A 19,806-nucleotide genomic window follows, 5' to 3' on the forward strand; every position below is an offset into this window, starting at 1 on the left:
CTGCAGCAGGAACACATTATATGGCCTCTAACTTCCTTGGGGTTCAGGGAAGTCTTGTTAGCAAAAGTAATGGAAGTCAAGGCCTGAAAGTTTAGCAGGCACTAACAGAAGACTAGTAGAGATAAGAGGATCCAGGTAGAGGGAACAGAATATGTAAAGGTACAAAATCAAGAAAACCAAAACAGAATATTCAAGAATATATTAATAGTTACTAAAGCTGATAACCAAATTAATGACTGGAAACAAGAAATAATGCTATAAATCAGCATTACGAGGGTATTTTTAAAGCAGATGTCATTGTTTTTTTTAATTGGAGTAGAAATTTGACTGTGGACTTGGTAGAGGGTTAGAAAGTTCTATAAACTGGCAGATAAAATAGCAGAATGGGCAAATGCATCTGTTTTGCATTTGCACATGTGTTGCTTTTATTGTAGGTAGTTTCTCTACCTCTTTTTTGGACAATTGGCTAATTCCTTATTTTAGAATAATAATATGGATAGATGTGAGGAAGCTTTCATTTGTGTTTTATGATTACTTAAAATATAGATAATTCTTCTAAGACACTAAAATATTTGTATTTGTCTTTTACAGACTGTAAGCAAGAGAGCTAATTGATGTATTCTGTGTGGACTCACTATTACTTTTAGCATATTTTTTCTATGGAAATGTAACCTAGTAAATAAAGTGATTTACCATATAAAATTTTTAAAGTGTTGTCTTACTAGTGTTCCCTACCCCGGTAAAAGAAATCTGTAAATATTTTGTATATTCAAAGTAAAAATCTAAGTGTGTAAAGTGTCTGTGTCTTTTATTTTTGAAAACTAGGTTGGTGTGTGATTTGCCCTCCATTTAAATGTTAGAGTTGACTTAGTTTCAGAGCTGGTGCCCCGAGTTTCCCACAAAAGGTTTCCTGCATCTGCTGGCTGTTACTGATAAGAATCCAGTGTTTAAGCCTTTTGTTTATCTGAGGAAATTCCTGTTAGGTGTGTGCACATTCCCCTTTGTTCTCAGTATTAGCCTTAGTAAGTCTGGCCATAAGAATCTTACACAACACTCTATTCTTTTAGCAAAATCCTTTTGCAGATGGGGGATACTTTTCTGTATGTGATTAAGATGGGCATGGGCTTATCAGAATCTGCTGACCATTATTCTGTATCGACCAAAAGATTCTTCAGTTAATGCGAAGTTGCTTAATTGGCTTAAAAAATAACATTTGTGCACATCATTTGGCAGATGTTCTTCATTGGAAGTACGTTTTTGGCGATATGAAATAGATTTACTATAAATATGTCTGATTAAAGTTTGAAGAGGCCTTTGAAGTGGATACTCATTGTAGTAAATCAAACAATTAATGGGTTTTATTTAGGTATATTTTGGTGGTATTTGAATGTTCTTCTTTTGTGATATCCACTACATCCCACGCTACAAGTATAAACTCTTCAATATTTAGAGGCTGAGGTTTACAGTTTCAGTTAAGTCACACCTGCTATTAAAGCCAAAATTGTTGTGCCCAAAGAAGTATTCTGGCAGCTGCACATTGCCATTTTCAACCAGGAAAGCTTTACAATGCCTTTGATTCTTGACCTCCCATCAGGAAATGGTTTTGGCAAGAACCAGTGACAAATTCTCTTACTTATGTGAAAGAACAGTAAACAATATTTTCTGAACGATTTATTACTTATGTCACCTTTTGTTTGTTTAATCAATCATAACCTTTTTCTTTGAAAATTTGAAAAGTTGTTTTTTGCAGTTTGTTTTGGAAAATTTATGGTTTCTTAGCTAAACTGAATCCTTAGAATAAGATAGGCTTATTACTTATGTAAATATTTATATAAATAGATATTTGTAAGAAGTTTTCATAAATTTTTGTCAATTACTTAAAAACATCTTCAATCTTTAGATTCCAACAAAAACTCATTTCTCATTTCAGGCCTTTGAAGACCTCAGCAAGCTAATGGTCAAGGTATATGTAACTTACACCTATTAAATTCTTACCAATTATGATGTAAGTTTTGAACTTGTGTTTTGTTAACAAGGCACTTTAGGGGCTTTTTTTTTTTCAGTCTTTTGCTGTTCTCTTCACAGGCTAAGGAAATGGTGGAGTTATCAAAATCAATTGCTAATAAGATTAAAGACAAGCAAGGTGACATCACAGAAGATGAGGTAAATAGATTGCTTTTTTAAGGCATTAGAAACCAGATTACACAAATAACAGTGATGTTTCAGTGGTTTAGCAGTTTCTTTCTTAATGGAGTGTTTTCTTTTAGGACTTGCGAGTATATGAAAGTGCTAACGAAAAAGTCAACCATAAAAACTTTGCTGGTTCTAGTAGGATTAAAGGATACTTCTGTACATTCTCTTAGAGTGTGGAAAAGAGAGATATTGAAATGTGGAAGGAGTGGTTGTTTTATACATATCCATAAATTTGATACTTGTTTCAGTAAATTTCAGTACAATCTGGTCACAGCCATTTTCCTTTCTAAGTTTTTGGCTGTATCATTTGGTTGGCCTTAAATACAGCATAGTTGCTCCCTAGCCGCTTCTCACACCAAACTCATGAGTTCAGTGGAGTATGAGATATCAAGATAGAAAAAAGAAGAAGAATTAGCTTCACACAGGGAACTACTGGAAATCCACTTTCTTAGAATTCACACTGTCAAAACACAGTAGAAGAAATGGGTAGATACAGATATAATTGAGTAGAATTGAATTTATGATAGAAAGATTTTCAATGTTGGGGTGGAAAGACTAATTCTGCTTTTTAGTCTTTTTGTGCACTTTCTCCTCTTATTATAGACCATCAGGTTTAAATCCTATTTGCTGAGCATGGGAATAGCTAACCCAGTTACCAGGGAGACCTGCGGCTCGGGCACACAGTACCACATGCAGCTGGCCAAACAGCTGGCTGGGATACTGCAGGCACCGCTGGAGGTAAAAACAAAACCTGAGTGGTCTCTTTCGGTTGTGTTAAATTTTCTCCGTGTCATCGGAAATCTTAACAAGAGTTTAACTCCTTTCACAGTATGGTTACTATTCAGCCAACACGTTATTTTTTGTTCAGGAATATTAAATTAGTGGGTTTTTTTTTTTTTTTGTCAAAATCTAAGTTGTTTTCAATTCCCATTTCAGATATCTGTAACTTCCTAAATCTATTTGATATAAAGTTTTTCTTCTCTCCTGTTTTCAAAAGGAAACATATGATCTCTAGATGTTTACATATATTTCTATATATCTAGTCTGAATATATAGTGTACTGTTATAATTTGATAACACAGATATATCTTCTAACATGACTCAGGCAATCAAAACTTTACTTATTAAAGCACTCATATTAAGAAGTATTTCCAACATGACAAAATAAGAAAAATATAATGAATCCCTGCATGCCCATCATCCAGGTTTATCTGTAAACATTGTCCACTCGAAATTATTTTAAAGCAGGGGCACCTAGGTGGTTTAGTTGGTAAGTGTCCTGACTCTTGATTTCAGTTCAGGTGATGATCTCACAGTTGGTGTGTTTGAGCCCCGTGTAGGGCTCTACACTGACAGTGCAGAGCCTGCTTGGATTGTCTGTCTTCCTCTCTGCCCCTCCCCGACTCGCAGGCCCACTCTCACGCACTCTATCAAAGCAAATAAATAAACATTTAAAAAATATTATTTTAAAGCAAATCCAAGACATCACATTACTTTATCTATAAATTTTTCAGTATGTAATTACAATGATAAAGATGCCTGTAATGTAATTATAATCCCATTTCACAAATTAAAAATTATTTTCAATAAAATCAAATACCTACTTAGTGTTCACATTTTTTCTTATAGTTAGTTTGTTCAAATCAGGATACTTTGCAATTGGTTGATTTGCCACCCAGGTGTTTTTTTTTTTTTGTTTGTTTGTTTGTTTGTTTTTAATTCCGTGGGTTTCCCTCTCCTCTTTTTTTCTCTCCTATAAAATTTATTTACTGAAGAAACTAGTGGTTTTTCTTATAGAGTGTCTCAGAGTCTGGATTTTGCTGACTTGTATGTTAACATACTTCCCTGCCTTATGTATTCCCTGTAGACTGGTAGTTATATCTAGAAGTTCTTTTTTTTTTTTTTTTCTGCTGGATATTTCATAGAGGGTGCTGTGCATTTCCGTCAGCAGGTACAGAATGTCTTTTTTTTGTGTGATGTTAGCAGCTACTAACACTCAATGTCTAGGTCTGTTACTTCATTAGAGATTACAATGGTGATATTGCCATTTAATTCTATAATTTTTTCATTTATTAGTTGTAATACTCAAAACATTTAAATACACTTTTTGAAACTTGGTGTAGAGGCCCTCTTTTCATTTATGTAAATGTTGAAACAGTAATAATGATGTTAAAGTCCAAATACTGAATTTGAAATGCTTCACGTATCTGGCTAGGTTTTCCTGTGTGCAAATTTAGTTTTTAAAAGGCTTCTTAGGAAATTTTATGAATCCTGATTTCACTCTGCTTATGATTTCTGTTAAGGAATGCTAACTTGTGTGAACTATAACATAATACTTTTTAAATTTCGTATTTTAACAGGAACGAGGGGGAATAATGTCACTTACGGAGGTATACTGTTTAGTAAACCGAGCTCGAGGAATGGAGGTAAGAATAGAACATTTAGATATTCTTTTAACTAAATATAGACTTTCTTAACATAATACAAGTTCCCCTGCAGTGAATACAATTTGAGGAAGGGTTGAGAATATCAAAACCATCTGAGAAGCAGTGTGGTGCAGTGACAAGAATGCTGTCCTGCCCTGGGGATCTAGGAGGTAAGCGCTCTTCCTGGTTTTACCAGTGACATGCTGATTGACCTTGAGTAGCTTACTTTTAACTTCACTGAGACTCGGTTGTCCTACGTCTAAAACAAGGATTTGGACTGATTGATACCTTCTGGCTTTAATATTCTGTGTTTGTATTGTGATTAGTAAGGTTGTGTATGAGGCCTTTTCCCTGTGACAGTTCAGTGTTTGGACTAACTGGGTTGGACACAGATGGCCTGGAGAGAAACAGAGGGAAAGCTGCCCTCTGCCTTTGGCCGTGAATCAGCAGTGGCTGCTCTTCAGCTCTCATTGCCCCTTCACACCCACATGTGTATGGTCCGTGCACTCTTTGTGCCCTTCAGTCAAACAGTTTTGCGGTGTCAGCGGTCACCTCTGTGCAGAGAACTCCTACATCTTTCAAGCGCCCACCCCAGGTTCACGAGCAAAGCCTCTGCTCTGTTTTCATTTGAATAGTCCTCAAGACTGCCGTCAGTGAGTACCTCCTACTGACCAGGCCTCCCAGCACCTCAGTGAGGCAGCTACTTTTACTGTCCCCGTCTTGGGGATAATATGAGGATGAGGAACTTGAGGCTTCCAGAGATTAAATTATTTGACCAAAGCTGCACCTGGAAATAGAGGTTTGACAGGCATTCGGACCCAGGCTGGGCCTATGACTCAAAGCTGTATTTGTCAAACGCCACAGTGGGCTGATTCTTTAAGGTTGCATGGGTCTGGAAGGGTGGCCACTAGCTAGCTACATGTGATGACTGTGAACTTGAAATACACCTAATCCAAACTGAGATATGCTGTAAGTGTAAATTACACACCAGATTTAGAATACTCAGTACAGAAGAAAGAAATGCTAAATATCTCATTGATAATTTTTATATTGATTATATGTTGATGTTTTAGATTTATTGGCTTAAATAAAATACATGTTTTAAAATTAATTTCACCTGTTTCTTTTTATTTTATTAATATGACTACTAGAAGACTTAGAGTTACATATACGGCTTGCATTGCTTTCTGTCGGATAGCACTGCTTCGCTTCTTTGTTAATCCTTTTTTCCTTGTGGTGATTAAGGCAACATGAAAGCCTTGCTAAATGATTATTTATTTATTTATTTATTTATTTTAAATAAAAAAAAAAATAGACTCCACACCCACCATGGGCCTTGAACACACGAGCATCACTCTGTTAATTTGTAGTATAAACTGGATTTTCTTTCCTATTAGTTGCTCTCACCAGAAGATCTAGTGAATGCATGCAAGATGCTGGAAGCACTACAGTTACCTCTCAGGTAAAAGAACCTCTGCAGGAAGAGTGCCAGCTTGAGCCACTGTTCCTCACACAGTAGACAGGAAAACCCTGCCAGGTCTGCCCACACAGGTCTGTGCATGGTGAACCAACACATCGCCCCTCTGGGAATTATACCGTGTGAGCAGAAATCACTTGTTCTCCTAGCTTCCCTCCTTATCGGGGCTGTACATGGCCTGAGGGGCTAGTGGGCCAACTCTTGTTGATTTGGGGCAATGAAAGAAGAATGTGGGCTCTCCTATGAGGTCAGAATAACCAGCCCCTCTGCTAGACGTTTCGTGCTTGTTTCTGGAGATTTAAAACTACAGATGTTCAGCTGTGAATTGTATTTTCCTCCCTTCAGATTAAAAAAAAAAAAAAAAAAGTGCCAGACATATTTTATTTAGCCTGTGGATTATAGTTCATAATGTTATTAACTGTATTTATTCGTGAGTTCCTAGTTATGCTGTAATTGCCTGTGGTTGTTATGTTTTAGATGCTGTTTTGTGGTAATATTGCCCTCATGCCCAGCATAAAAGAAAGTACAGGATATTTGTACCTCCTTAGTGGTTGAAGATCCTAGATACTCACAGCTTGGTTTTCCCATCTGCGGTTTTCAGGCTTCGAGTTTTTGACAGTGGCGTCATGGTAATTGAGCTTCAATCCCACAAGGAAGAGGAAATGGTGGCCTCAGCCTTGGAGACCGTATGTGAACCAGTTTCCTCATTAGTCTGCCCACCAAGACGTGACTCCATAGCAACTTGAGAAACAGGCTTTCCTTTTGAATTTAATTTTTCTAAAAAGTAATGTTTGTAGACCCAATTAAAAACACCTATTAACATGAGTGAATACTAATCAAAATGATACTTTTAAAGCTTTTTGAGACTTGCCAAGGAGAATTAGAATTCCTGAGGTGTTATCTTTTTGTTTGAATCTCAGTCTTGTGGACAAGTTTTTAACTTTGTTCATCAGAATGTTACCCTTGACTGAACTTTTTCTTTCAGTACCACCTACATAAACAGTCTTATAAAACATCACAAGTTGTTTTATGAAATAATTGCTTCAAAAAAACACGAAAAGGAACTGTAGTTTAGATGGATTTTACCAGCCAAACTACTGCTGTTACTCATTAGGAGACTTGAAACATTACTGCCTTCATAGCCTCTGTGGCGAGCCTGCCTAATTTAAATATTTATTACATTTATTTTAAATTAGAGGAAAACCTCAAGACTATAGATATTTCTACCATATATTTTAAGCTAAACCTATATATGAGAACCCTATATGTGGGACATGCAGTGTGTACTCCATTAGAATTTATTATATGTTCCTTTTCAGAATATCAAGGGTTATTTTGGGGGTTGAGTACAGTGCCTTTGTAACTTTGTAGAGGGCTTCATGATGTTTTAGGCTCTGCTATATTCATTCTGGGCCCTCCCGCATTTGTAGAATTGAGCATTAGTGAAGAAGATTTAGTTCAATATTGAATATTCTTGAGTTTTATTAGGAAATTCAATATATTATTTCCTGAGCATAATGGTAGACATTCTCCCTAGGTTAGTACCTAGGTGGCCAAATTATCATATTTTTTTCCTGCTGTGTTTCTGTTAGGTTTCAGAAAAGGGATCCCTGACATCAGAAGAGTTTGCTAAGCTGGTGGGAATGTCTGTCCTCCTGGCTAAGGAAAGGTAAGCGAGTCATTGGTCTTCATTACAACTGTGTTTGTGTTTCTGAATGGACAGATGATTGTGGTTTTCCCCTTGACTCCTAGGTTGCTTCTGGCAGAGAAGATGGGCCATCTTTGCCGAGATGATTCAGTGGAAGGCTTGCGGTTTTACCCAAATTTATTTATGACACAGAGCTAAGGGTTTTGGATTTAAAATACTTCTTGTCCATACACTTGTATCATGTAGAGGTTGTATGACATTGAGCTCAGAGTAAACCTTGATGAACTGAGAATTTCTGGAACTTTACACTATAATATAAAACCCTTTTAATTTCTCCCTAAATATTACGGTCCAGGAAGTTTACTTAGGATAAATACAGGAAAATACAGAAAACTGAATGCCACAGTGAGTTGGAAATCATGCTACAGTTGTATAGAGCCCTCAGGGTTTAACTTGAAATATGGTGAATTTTAACTTGATCCTCAAATCTGTTTTTTTAAATAAGGGAATTTAGTTATTAATGGGGGAAGAAGTTGAGTGTTTGGACAGGTTAGATCATTTTTCTGGTGTGACTAAGATTCACTGAATTATAAACAAAGTTTTTCCTCTGCATCTAATGTGCCCATTATGGGAGAGGGTTCATGAAGCAAGTCATACGTACAGTGTAGCTTAACTGACAACACTGAACAGGACGTGAAACCACAGAACGCCACATGAGGCTTCTCCTAAGTAAGGGCTTTTCTTTAGAAGCAGTTATAAGCATGTCTTCAACAGACACCTTAAAAAAGGAGAGAGTTGTATTTGACTTACGTATGTATAGTCTGACTAGTTTTTTTTTTTCCAAGTAATGATTTCATAGCTGGCATTTAAAGAATGCAACTATGTCATTTTGTTTTAAAAATGCTGTGGATTTTGAAACTGAATTAATGAGCTGTATAGACACGCCCAGAGATGTGATTACAAATTTGGAACTTAGAGGGTTCAGGAATACCCTAGGGTTGTGTGGGGGAGGGGCCGGGAGAACCTTTAGGTCGCTTAAACAGGAACCTTGGTGCTCTTTGACCTGGAAAGCCAAGGACAGGAACATTGAAAGGGGACAAGTAATTGGTCTCCTTTTCCTACTCTTAAGGAGTTTCAACACTGCACTTTAAAAAAATATTTCATATCCCAGCAATATTTTTTTTCTTTACCCCATATATTAGAAGCTGTGTTGAGAAACTATGTCACTAACAGGTATTACCAAGATAACAAAAACTGGCTACTCCTGAATTTCGATTGTTTGAGTTCTAAAATGGACCGCCTGACTTCATCTGTCGGTGTGTTGGCATTACCTCAAACTCAGGGACCCCACAGGGATGCAAAGAGATCCCCTTCTAAGACTGCGTCGAAAGTGGGAAGCAGGGATGGTTTTCGGCCGCGCCTCCAGAAGGGATAGTGTCTGCACTGAGAGACCCATGGTGACCAGCAGGTGGGGATACCCAGGCCTAAGCTCTGGGATCCCTAAGATGTCACTGAGTGAGGTGGAGGGCCCCCTGCAGATGCCCTTTGGGGAGTTGCAGGGATCCTCAGCTGTAGACCCAGGGAATCCCTCCCACTGCAGCCAGAGTCAGTCTCTGACCCCCGCCTGCAAAAGTGGCTGTTGCTGCTTCACATCCTCCAGCGTTACTGGAATGTCTTCATTTTCCAAACTTATCGCTCATTCTGTCTTGTGATGACAGATAGCCCCTAATGTCCTCATTGTTCAGCCTCAGGTTTGTTTTGGGGGAATTCAGTGTCTAGCCAAACAATGGCCCCGTGTCTTTCAGGCCATCGTGTAGACTTGTTTGTGTGGCACTCCTGTTTCTGGGTCACACTCACACTGCTCTGGCAGACTTGTATACGCATGTTCATATGCACTTGCACACACGCTTACACACATGATGTCTCATCTGGCTAAGGCTTTTCAGAAATTACAAAGGTAAATGATAATCTGTTTCAGCAGTTGGAATGAATTGCAATTGAGATTGTTTGAGCTACTGGATCTAGCTCTTATGATTTGGATTCATTACAGCAAACTCCCACGGTTCAACATATTTATTTACATTAGTGTGACAACACATTAACAGAAATGGAGCAGTCTAAATTGTATAAAGTGAACTAGGAGGAAGAAAAGTGACGTGACTATATTTTGCACATGTCACTTTAATTAGAAAACAAGTATGATTGATTTTACTGTTAAAGTGGGCATTCTTCACTGTTTCTAGACTTATATACGTATATTTTTGATTCCACCCACCCACCCATTCCCTCCCCCTCCTTTTTTTTTTTTTTTTTGCCAAATAAGATGTTATTTTGGTCTTCTATTGGTAGAAGTTATGTTTAAATACAACCAATCAGGCCCTAAATGCAAAAAAATTCATCTCGGTGCTTATCACTGGTATAATTATTATTTTTGCTTTACTAACTTTGCTCTTAGGAGCATAAATTTGTAGCTTTATGATAATGGGATTTTTCTAGTCACTATCAAAGATTTTTTTACACTGTACAAGTGAAGGTTGTTTTCAGGATTAAATAATTGGAATTAATGTATATAGAGTAAAATTACTGGAAAATTTGTAAATGATTTTTCTTACCTTGGTGTTCTTTTTAAAATAATCTTTGAAAAACATATGAAAATGATAAACTTTTAATCAGAATAAGCCAGTACGTTAAACATTTTTTCTTTATTTTTGACCTCAAGATCTTACTGTTTTAGTTGTTCTAAAAGAATGGGAAATGGCTCATGAACTTTTTTTTTTTTTAATTTTTTGATGTGAATTTCATGGTTGACTAACCTTGTGCATTCGCGTGAATGTACTGTCTCTCCAAGTATTGGTTCCCTATAACCAGACTCGCCTGGCCAGACGTGGATTCATCAGGTGGTCATTCTCATGTTCTGCCCAACAATATCAGCGTTTTCATTTTGGTACAGTAGAGTCACACCTATAAGCTGGTTAGATTTTTAAAGACTGTGCCTTGGAATGAAATCAAGCATGCTTAAAATGATCCCTGAAACTCTTAAATTGCCAGTGAAGTTCTTTATATCGTCTTACAGGTAGAGTCCCTATAGAGTGACACATGGGTATGAATATATTATGAATATAGTAAGTACAATATACAATAAAAACTACATAGCAACAGTAGACATTTATAACACCAATAATTAAACTATTTAAATGTGTGTCTTGTTTTTGTTTTTTGGCCAAGAGTTATGGTTGAATTTCTGTGAATTTATTTGCTAATCCCATCCCTTATTAAGACAGATCTAGAGTGTGAGCTCCGTAAGGGGAGAGCTTTTTGTCTGGTGTGTTTGTGGATATATCCTCAGAGCCTAGAACAGAACCTGGCACATAATAAGCACTCAATAAATATTAACTGAATGAATGAACTCTCATGTATATACCTATTTATAACCTGGCTCCATTTATCCTACTTTATCTCCCATTCAATTCAATAAAAAAATTTTTTGTTAAAAATCCATATTGACTGTGTGAGGAATTACGTGGGCCGCCGGTGGGGGGTGGAAACAAAATGAATAAGATACAGTCCCAGCCTTTAAAAGGGTGGCGCCATTAGGGAAATAGACATGTAAACAACCTTACCTGAAGATCGAATGAAGTACGTGTCATGGAAGGGACACAGGTACATGCTGTGCAAGACAGAAGGAGGATCCTTTAGTTCTTGTGGGAGAGGAAGAGCCTCATAAACTAGGCTCACAAGGACCAAGAGATCGTCAGTAAGTGGAGGCTGTTGGGTTAGAGGAACAGCATGAGGTGTGCCCCTTCCCGTTCCTGGGGCATACTTCCTTTGACTCTGCAGACTTCCCTTTCTTAACTGTTTCCCCATTCACTTCTCCATCTCCACCCCAATTATCATACTGTGCTCATTCCTACCTGCTTTAGAAAAATCTGTTTTCAGTATATGACTCTATTTCTAAATTCCATAATAGTTATTATCTGTCCTGTGTACATGACTATATTTTGTCTTGGAGCCATAAAAAAATAGAGGAATTGGGTTTCTTTAAAGTTCAAAGATTCAATGGGCGCCTCGGTGGCTCAGTCGGTTAAACATCCGACTTCAGCTCAGGTCGTATCTCACAGTTCATGAGTTCGAGCCCCGCATCGGGCTTTGTGCTGACAGCTCAGAGCCTGGAGCCTGCTTTGGATTCTGTGTCTCCCTCTCTCTCTGCTCTTCCCCCGCTCATGCTCTCTCTCTCCTTCAAAAATAAATAAGAACATCAAAACAAAATAAAACTCAAAGATTCATATAATTGAATCTTTTAAATCTTTTCTGGTTTCGGTCAGTGATTGTACATGGTAGGTTCCTAGTTAAGTATTAGCTGAATACTTGAATGATTTTTGGATTACGATGTGTCATGAATTTACTCGCAAACCTAAGTCTGTGTCCTTTACCATATGCCCAAGAGGTTTCTCAACCAGACTTGTCAGGACTCAGCCCGTCTGAGATACTGTGTCTTACATGACATGGGGCATATCCATGATGTGGGAAGCACGCCAGAAATCAGGTTAACACACGTGTAAGATCTTGTTATTACAGTGTGAAAATTGGGTCATTTGTGTTCTTCCTTGAGTCCTGATAATCATGAGTCAGTTAAAGCTTTTCTCTCAGAGCATTATCTGAGGAAGTAAAAGATCTCTCCATGTGTATAAAGGACACTGTTGAGATTGTGAATGCGTTTTACACAATTTGCACAAAATTACTAGACCAGTCACTGACCCTGAAAGAGAATTAAAGGTACCTTGACAGCAGCTTGTTTTAATTAATCCCAGCAAGACCATATCACTGTTCTTTTGGAAGCTTTTTTTCCCTACATGCCTATGCCGCGTTCCTTTACCAAAAATTACGCCCTTACGTGTGCAAAAAAGACAGAAATGCAGTCTGGCAAGAATTCTGATTAAGACAAAAATGACCAAGCATCTCAATACAGCTGTTACTTAAAAAGTGTCCAAGTGCACTGATCCAGTCACTTGTGCCTGGATTTAGGTCCTCCTAAATTCCAAGGGTGGATTTGTAGGGAGAGTGTGTGTCTGCAAGATTAATGCAGAGCAAGTTGCTTTCTATATATATATTCCTCTTGGTCAGCACACTATGTCAATACACCTGGGGGAGAGGAGGGATTAAGTGTTTGCCAAGGTTACTGAGGTAGGGCTGGAACGAAGCTTTCTATAACTCCAAAGCCCATTCTTTATGTTGAGCTTTTACTTTCAAAAACGCCAAGGACTGTGGCATGTATTTGAAAAGAAATCCCAACTTGAGCTGATGAATGGATGTTGGGCTAGATGATTCTGTCAGTGAAAGCTTGGATGGATTGAGTTGGTACTGATAGGATTAATTATTGGACAAGATAAGTACTTAGCAAATTTGGTACCTCGGACAACCTCTGACAACTCTGATAATCAAAGAATTGTGCTATCTTTTCAAAGATTAAGTGACGGATTCAAGCACCTGCAAATGCTGTATTTTTGTTTGAAAAATTGAGGTAAAATTTCAGTGAAATGCACAGATCTTAAGATGGACGCATTTTAACAAATGCGTAATAGATCATGTAACTCACACCCCAGCCAACAGAACATATCTGACATCCCCAAAGTTCCCTGGTGCCTCTTTCCAGTCACCTGCTCCCTAGAGGCCACCACTATGTTCTGATTTCTATTACCACACACTACTTTTGTCTGTAAAATGGTATGTTTTGCGTAAAAGAAAAGCAAATGGGAAACTATTCACATTTTTTTCCCCGTGTACTGAAAACCAAGCACAGCTGTTAAGGTGCAACTCTATCCTCTAGCATTCTTTTCAAAAGACAACTTTAACACCTGAGAATTAAGAGTTTATTAAATGTCACTTTTTATGTTTTCAATTAAACCAACTCTGGCTCCTGAGAGAGAAAAATCGAAACTGAGATGCACTTGACCTGATTCTCTTTTGACAATCCCCAAGAACATTTGGGAAGCCAAAGTTTACTGCCCACCAGTTAGGCCACTTGGATGACCTACTTTTGTGGTCCCCCAGAAGAAAATGACACCGGGGGAGAAGTGACTGAATCGGAACGAGGGGAGACCGCGGCTCGCCCTTGGCCCCGGCCGTGGGCCGTGGGCCGTGGGCCGTGGGCCGCGGGCGAGGGCGCGTCGCGGCTCTGCCCCGCTCCCCGAGGCTCCGCCGGCCGCGCGCGCTTGGGAGGATGCGCAGCCCAGAGCGGGCGGGGTTGACTTCGCCCGCTGCCCGGCCCCCCGCCCTCCGGTGCCGCCCTCCCTGCGCCGTCCGTCGGGGGCGGGCCTGGGCGGGGCAGCGGAGCCGAGCGCCAGCGGGCTCAGGCGGGCAGTCCCGGGACGCGGGATGCTCTGCGCGTTTCCTCGCGGCCCCTGAGGCCACCAGCCCGCCGCCCGCCGCCCGCCTCGCTCGCCCCAGCTCTGGCCGCTGCGCCCGCCGGTCCCGAGAGGTAGGAAGACCCTGCTGTCCCCCAGCCCCCGTGGGCGCTGCTGTGCTGCCGGAGTCCCCGGCGGCTCCGGGGGGTGGGGGTGGGGGGTCGGGCAATACCCCTCGGACCCTGCCCGCCCCGCCCTCCCCGCCCTCCCCGCCCGCTCGGAGCGCAGGTGGAGGTGCTGTGGAAGCTCCCTCCGCCGCTGGGTGCTCAGCCTCCGCCCCAGGGGATACTCTGTAGAAAGTGTCCGTCTGCGCGTCTCGGAGTCCCGGCTCTCTTGGCACAGGTGTCGGCGGGAGACCCAGGCTGGCTGCAGACTGGTGTTGAGTCCGATGGGTTGGGACCCTTGAAAGATAGCGTCTTGGGGGTGCTCCGCGTTTCTGAACAAGTTTGCCTATTTCCAGAAAGAAATCTTTTCTGGGGTACACACTGTATGAGATTTCAGCATTTCAGAACCGTCCTCGTTTTCATGGAGCTCTGTGCTGACAACTTGGGCAGGGCTAGATTTCCAGGCATGAACTTGACTTGCGGGCCTTTGGGAAACTGTAGATGTGGGGAGCGCACAGCCTCCTAGGGAAGCTGCGTCCAGTCCGTGGGACCAGGGCAGAGCCACTGCACTGAGTGTATAAATAATGCCTGTTTACACAGGCTGCTTTGGAACTAGGGATTTCCGGTTAATAAATATTATTAGATGGATGCACACGAGCGTGTGCCTGTTTGTCAGAAGGGATAGAGTCACTTTGCTTCTTTTTCTTTTCCCTTTAATTCTTCGATAAATCACTGGTCTTAGTAGAGTTTAGGTTAATTCCCTTTCCTTTTCCGCAGCAATGAAGACACCGTAGGAATCAATCTTAACTGGTTTCAGCAAAAGCAGGGGATCTGAGCTCGGCGTGATGCCATTAGCCACTGAAAATATTGACTGCTTCTCCCTACCCTCTAGCTGATGCATTTGGAATTTTTCTGTAAATGTTTATGTCTGAATGCTATATAGAAGTGTTTTTAAATGTGTGTAAAATAGACGTAAGTTTTTATTTTCTCAAAATGATTCTCAAGCCAAACAGTGTGAAAGTAGATAGTCTTGGTATTGGGAACAACATGTTGGAAGACAATAAGCAAACAAAGTAAAAAGAGAGAGAGGAAGGAAGGAATCTTATTTTTTTTAAAAATGTGCTTTTTACCCAGTGTTCCATTCCATTGTGGGGTGCTCTCTTAAGGTCTTCAAATTAGTGAATGGGCTAGTAAAACTTAAGCATTTATTTTCAAAAGCTTAAGAACATTTTAAAAATCCTTATGATTTTTAGGTAGGTTTATTTTTCCATTTCCATTCAGTTCTAAATACAGATTATCACACTATTCTGTGTTTTCCTCATCATTTTTATAAGAAGGAAAATGTGTTACAATCACAACATCAGTTGCGATTAGGAGCTTCTTTAAAAAATGGTTATCATGGAAAATCAAGCAATTTGGGAGGAGCCCATCCAACTTTTGGGAGCCAGGGATCCTTGCCCCCCCTTACTCTGGTTACTTGAGTATCAGTAATTCAAAAGGAAGCGTTTTATTGCCATAAGTGCCCAGACTTGCCTGGGGGATACGGAGATGTTCACCTGCTGTCTTCGACCATGTTTCCCAGTCCAGGTTCAAGGAAAAGATTGGGTCAAATCTATGCCTAATTCCAGCAAAGTGGAATTTTCTTTTTATGTTGGGGAGGGGAGTGACCCTTAATCATCTGCCTAATTACACTTCAAATCTCTGCTTCCCTTTGAGGAAGTACAGTGTTTCCTTTGTTCAACCAACTCCTACTGAAAGAAAGCTAATAGAGACAAATCAGTCCCCCACCCCCCCCACCGTTGATTTTTTTTTTTTTATTATTTCAACAGGCCTTTTAATTCCATTAATGTCTGTCTTTTCTGAAGAGATGTACATATATATTTGGAATATAGTATATTATTAAAATAGACTAACTGGATAATGGGGAAATGTAAACACTAAGAAAAGACCTGGTTGATTATGCTTACTAGCCCATAGTTTAGTAGATTTCAATTGAAAAAAATTGACAAGGGCCCTGAATCTTATTCTACAGTCTAGTCTATTTATAGACTAGTCTATTTATAGACAAAGTAAGTGCCCCCTCCCACAAATCGTTCTGAAGCACAGGCCAGCAAGGTATTTCCTACCCTCCTAGGTGGTCTGGCAAGACTGCTGCATGAAATCATCTGCCTCCTGATGCATTACTGACAGCAACAAGTATTGGGAAACTGACAGAAGATGATAATTGTTATTTATCTGTTTTCTCTTGAGAGTACCCTAAACAATGGAAGTCAGTGTCACAGGGAGTTCACATTTAAATGCAACACTCTGAGTATCTTTTTAAAAGGCTTGATAGTTTTGATATAGCTCCTAGGCATTAAGAAATGAAGCAATCCAGATAACATGCAGGAAAGACAGTGGTTGTAAGTCCATTTGTAGAAGCGAGCCCGGTCAATGAAGCACAGTGCAAAATGAAAATTTGGCAAAATTTTAGCAAATTGATTGGCGTGAAAATGCCAAACAAATAGGTGAAAGTGTATTATCCAGACTGGCTCTTAACTTTGATGAAATTCAGCACATAAACTCTCCACTTAAGCATGTGTTACAAAGATAAGAGACTTGGTGTTTTGCAAAAATAAGCTTGGTGTTGGACACACCTGCATGTGCTTAACAGGTGAGCTGTAATGGAACCAAAGGGACGTACAAGCACAAGTCATTTCCCCGGGGAAAATTAATGTCCTCCCTATTTTCAGTGGCACCCATGAAGTTTGACTTCTCAGAATGGTTTTGCCATTTCATGATTACTATTTTGTGAATCACATTGAACAGAGGCATCATTTTTTGAGATTCTAATTTCAGGTGTTTTTGAAAAAAAAAACAACACAAAAAAACACAGTTTGGATGTGAGAAAGGACATGAGGAGACCAAAGACCTGGGATTTTGCTGATCAGAATGAAACAAATGTTGAAAGACTTTTCAAATCTACTCTTGGTGGTACTTTGTGACTATGGTGAGTATTATTAAGTATACATCATGCTGTCAGTGTCAATGAAGAAACATAAATGTGGGGTTTATAAATGCATGGATGTTGATGACCCTGCATGAAGGAGGCAGGGCACGTCTATAGTACAGTACCTTTTAAACTGGAATCCTTGCAACCCTGGGTTCTCTTAAGGTTCTATATATATTGATGCAAAATTCCCTTTAAATATATTTTTAAGCCTTTAAAAAGAGAATTTAAAAAAAGGCATTTCATTTATTAATTTTTTGAAAATTTTTAATGTTTATTTATTTTTGAGAGAGACAGACAGATAGAGCATGCATGGGGATACAGGCAGAGAAAGAGGGAGACACAGAATCCAAAGCAGGCTCCAGGCTCTGAGTTGTCAGCACAGAGCCTGATGTGGGGCTTGAACCCATGAACCATGAGATCATAACCCGAGCCACCCAAGTGCCCCTCATTTTCATTTAAGCAAACTGGAGACAAGCATGTTATGTTGAATTTTCTTTGACTGATGTCCTAGTAATTCGGTATTATACATTAAAACTCTCAGACACACATGAATGTGTGGTTGTTTGTTTGTTTGTTTTTAATTGGGATTCTCCGTTTGATTTCACTTTACAGGAGAGTTTTGCTGTTAAAATATCTTTGGAACCAGTCCAAATTTCTGTCCTTGCCAATTGTTTGCCTTGGACAAGTTTCTTGTTGACATCACAGCGCTGTTGTGATGATAAAATAGGAAAGGGAAAACACCTTGTCTGAGCCTAGAGTAGGTGATTACTGTTACTTCTCTTTATTCACTTTGTTTCAACTGAAAATTGAGTTCGTTACTCAGAGAGTTTTATGCAACTACTGAACCTTAACAGATTCAACAATATACTACTTTTCTTTTGATGATTTCCAAATATTTCATAGACATCTAAGCAGTTCATGGTATAAGAGTGGAAATTGTTTTCAAATTGAAGAAACATGATCCAAGGGATCATGGCTTGTGTGATATCAGTGACACATCCACATAACTGGACCAGAGTGTGGACTGTTCATTTTGTCCATTGAATCGCCTTCCTCATCCTTTTCGTTTGAAGAAGTTTATTTAAACAAGAAGATGCTTGGGGCGCCTGGGTGGCTCAGTCAGTTGGGCGGCTGACTTCGGCTCAGGTCATGATCTCGCAGTCCATGAGTTCGAGCCCCGCATCGGGCTCTGTGCTGACAGCTCAGAACCTGGAGCCTGTTTCGGATTCTGTGTCTCCCTCTCTCTGACCCTCCCCCATTCATGCTCTGTCTCTCTCTCTCTCTCAAAAATAAATAAACATTAAAAAAAATTAAAAAAAAAATAAAATAAACAAGAAGATGCTTGATTTGTTGAAAATGAGCCTGGGATTCAATTATCTTAATGTTATTCATCCCTAGTTAAAATCCCTATCACTCCATATGTAACAACAGCCTCATACAAAAAATTACAAAAGTGTCCTTGGTTTCGTAATGATAAAGACATCAGAATTTTCCATTTGTACACAGTGTGCAAGGATGTTTGTCGTTGAGAGTAAATATCTTACTGGAATATGAGAATAAAAGTTCAATGAGCATAAAATAACATAGAAGTTGAGTGCACATGCTGCTAATGGAAAAGGAAGTATTTTCCTAGACCTGGGTTTTTTCCCTCCCCATTTGATATTGATCAAAATATACCATTAACAGTTGTTGTTTTTAATGCAACATGCTTATATTGAGACACCAATTACTTTTTTTTTTTTTAATTTTTGTTTTCAACGTTTATTTATTTTTGGGACAGAGAGAGACAGAGCATGAACGGGCGAGGGGCAGAGAGAGAGGGAGACACAGAATCGGAAACAGGCTCCAGGCTCTGAGCCATCAGCCCAGAGCCCGACGCGGGGCTCTAACTCACGGACCGTGAGATCGTGACCTGGTTGAAGTCGGACGCTTAACCGACTGCGCCACCCAGGCGCCCCATAGACACCAATTACTTTAAATAAAGGAATGGGGAGAGGCGAACTAAAAGAATGGAGAAAACTACACTGTGGTAGCCAGAATGTGGTACAATTGAATTGTAGTTTTTTAAATGAGGATGTATTCTTGTCTATGAAAATAAGTGTTCTATAGTAAAGCAAGGTCTCTCCTCAGTACTCCTCAGTACACCTGCTCTCTGGGCTGCTGGAACCCATCAACTGTATCTTTTTTCTCCATTACTGACTGGGCCTGTGTGTCTTTTCAATTTATTGGATGCCCATCAAATCAGAGTCTTATTTGCCTGGTTGACAATCTCTATCATGTTTGTTAGTTATCCTAAGTTGTGTGTGGTCTCAATCTTAAAATGCATTAAAAACTGTCCTGCCCCATGAGATTCAAGTCAATCTGATCTTTGTTCTCAGTCTTAACTCCTTCCTCCGTCTTAACTCCTCTTTAGGCACCTGTTTACAAATAGGTGCTGGGTGGCCTCTGAACCAGGCACAGCTGTGTCAGAATCAGCACCCTTCCTCAACTTTGACTTCTCTCCCTCCAAAAGAGAGTATCTCTCAACTTCCATTTTAACTGAAGGAAAAAGAAAAAAAGAAAAAA

The 19,806-nt window shown here is 39.6% G+C and overlaps 2 protein-coding genes across 4 annotated transcripts in view; both read left to right on the forward strand.

Moving 5' to 3' along the window:
• The window catches only part of VPS36 (vacuolar protein sorting 36 homolog), a 29,964-nt gene extending 19,621 nt beyond the window's left edge, over nt 1-10,343 (forward strand). The window contains exons 7-14 of the mRNA XM_086712907.1: nt 1,931-1,963; nt 2,086-2,163; nt 2,797-2,931; nt 4,554-4,619; nt 6,017-6,081; nt 6,698-6,782; nt 7,689-7,765; nt 7,849-10,343. Of these exons, the coding sequence (XP_086569033.1) occupies nt 1,931-1,963; nt 2,086-2,163; nt 2,797-2,931; nt 4,554-4,619; nt 6,017-6,081; nt 6,698-6,782; nt 7,689-7,765; nt 7,849-7,942 (633 nt within the window). The 3' untranslated portion in view covers nt 7,943-10,343. The remainder of the gene's footprint in view (nt 1-1,930; nt 1,964-2,085; nt 2,164-2,796; nt 2,932-4,553; nt 4,620-6,016; nt 6,082-6,697; nt 6,783-7,688; nt 7,766-7,848) is intronic.
• A 3,714-nt stretch (nt 10,344-14,057) lies between these two features.
• Nucleotides 14,058-19,806, forward strand: part of THSD1 (thrombospondin type 1 domain containing 1) — a 28,878-nt gene continuing 23,129 nt past the window's right edge. The window contains exons 1-2 of one of the 3 annotated variants that reach the window (XM_025924828.2): nt 14,058-14,219; nt 17,088-17,238. In XM_025924828.2, the coding sequence (XP_025780613.2) occupies nt 17,181-17,238 (58 nt within the window). In that variant the 5' untranslated portion in view covers nt 14,058-14,219; nt 17,088-17,180. Of the gene's footprint in view, nt 14,220-14,270; nt 17,239-19,806 lie in introns of those variants that run through there. The other 2 variants (XM_086712916.1, XM_025924829.2) reach the window with 2 other exon arrangements.

The sequence above is a fragment of the Puma concolor genome, chromosome A1, assembly GCF_028749965.1.
Source record: "Puma concolor isolate L17-30 chromosome A1, mPumCon1.1.hap2, whole genome shotgun sequence".
In the NCBI taxonomy this organism is placed as follows: Eukaryota; Metazoa; Chordata; class Mammalia; order Carnivora; family Felidae; genus Puma; species Puma concolor.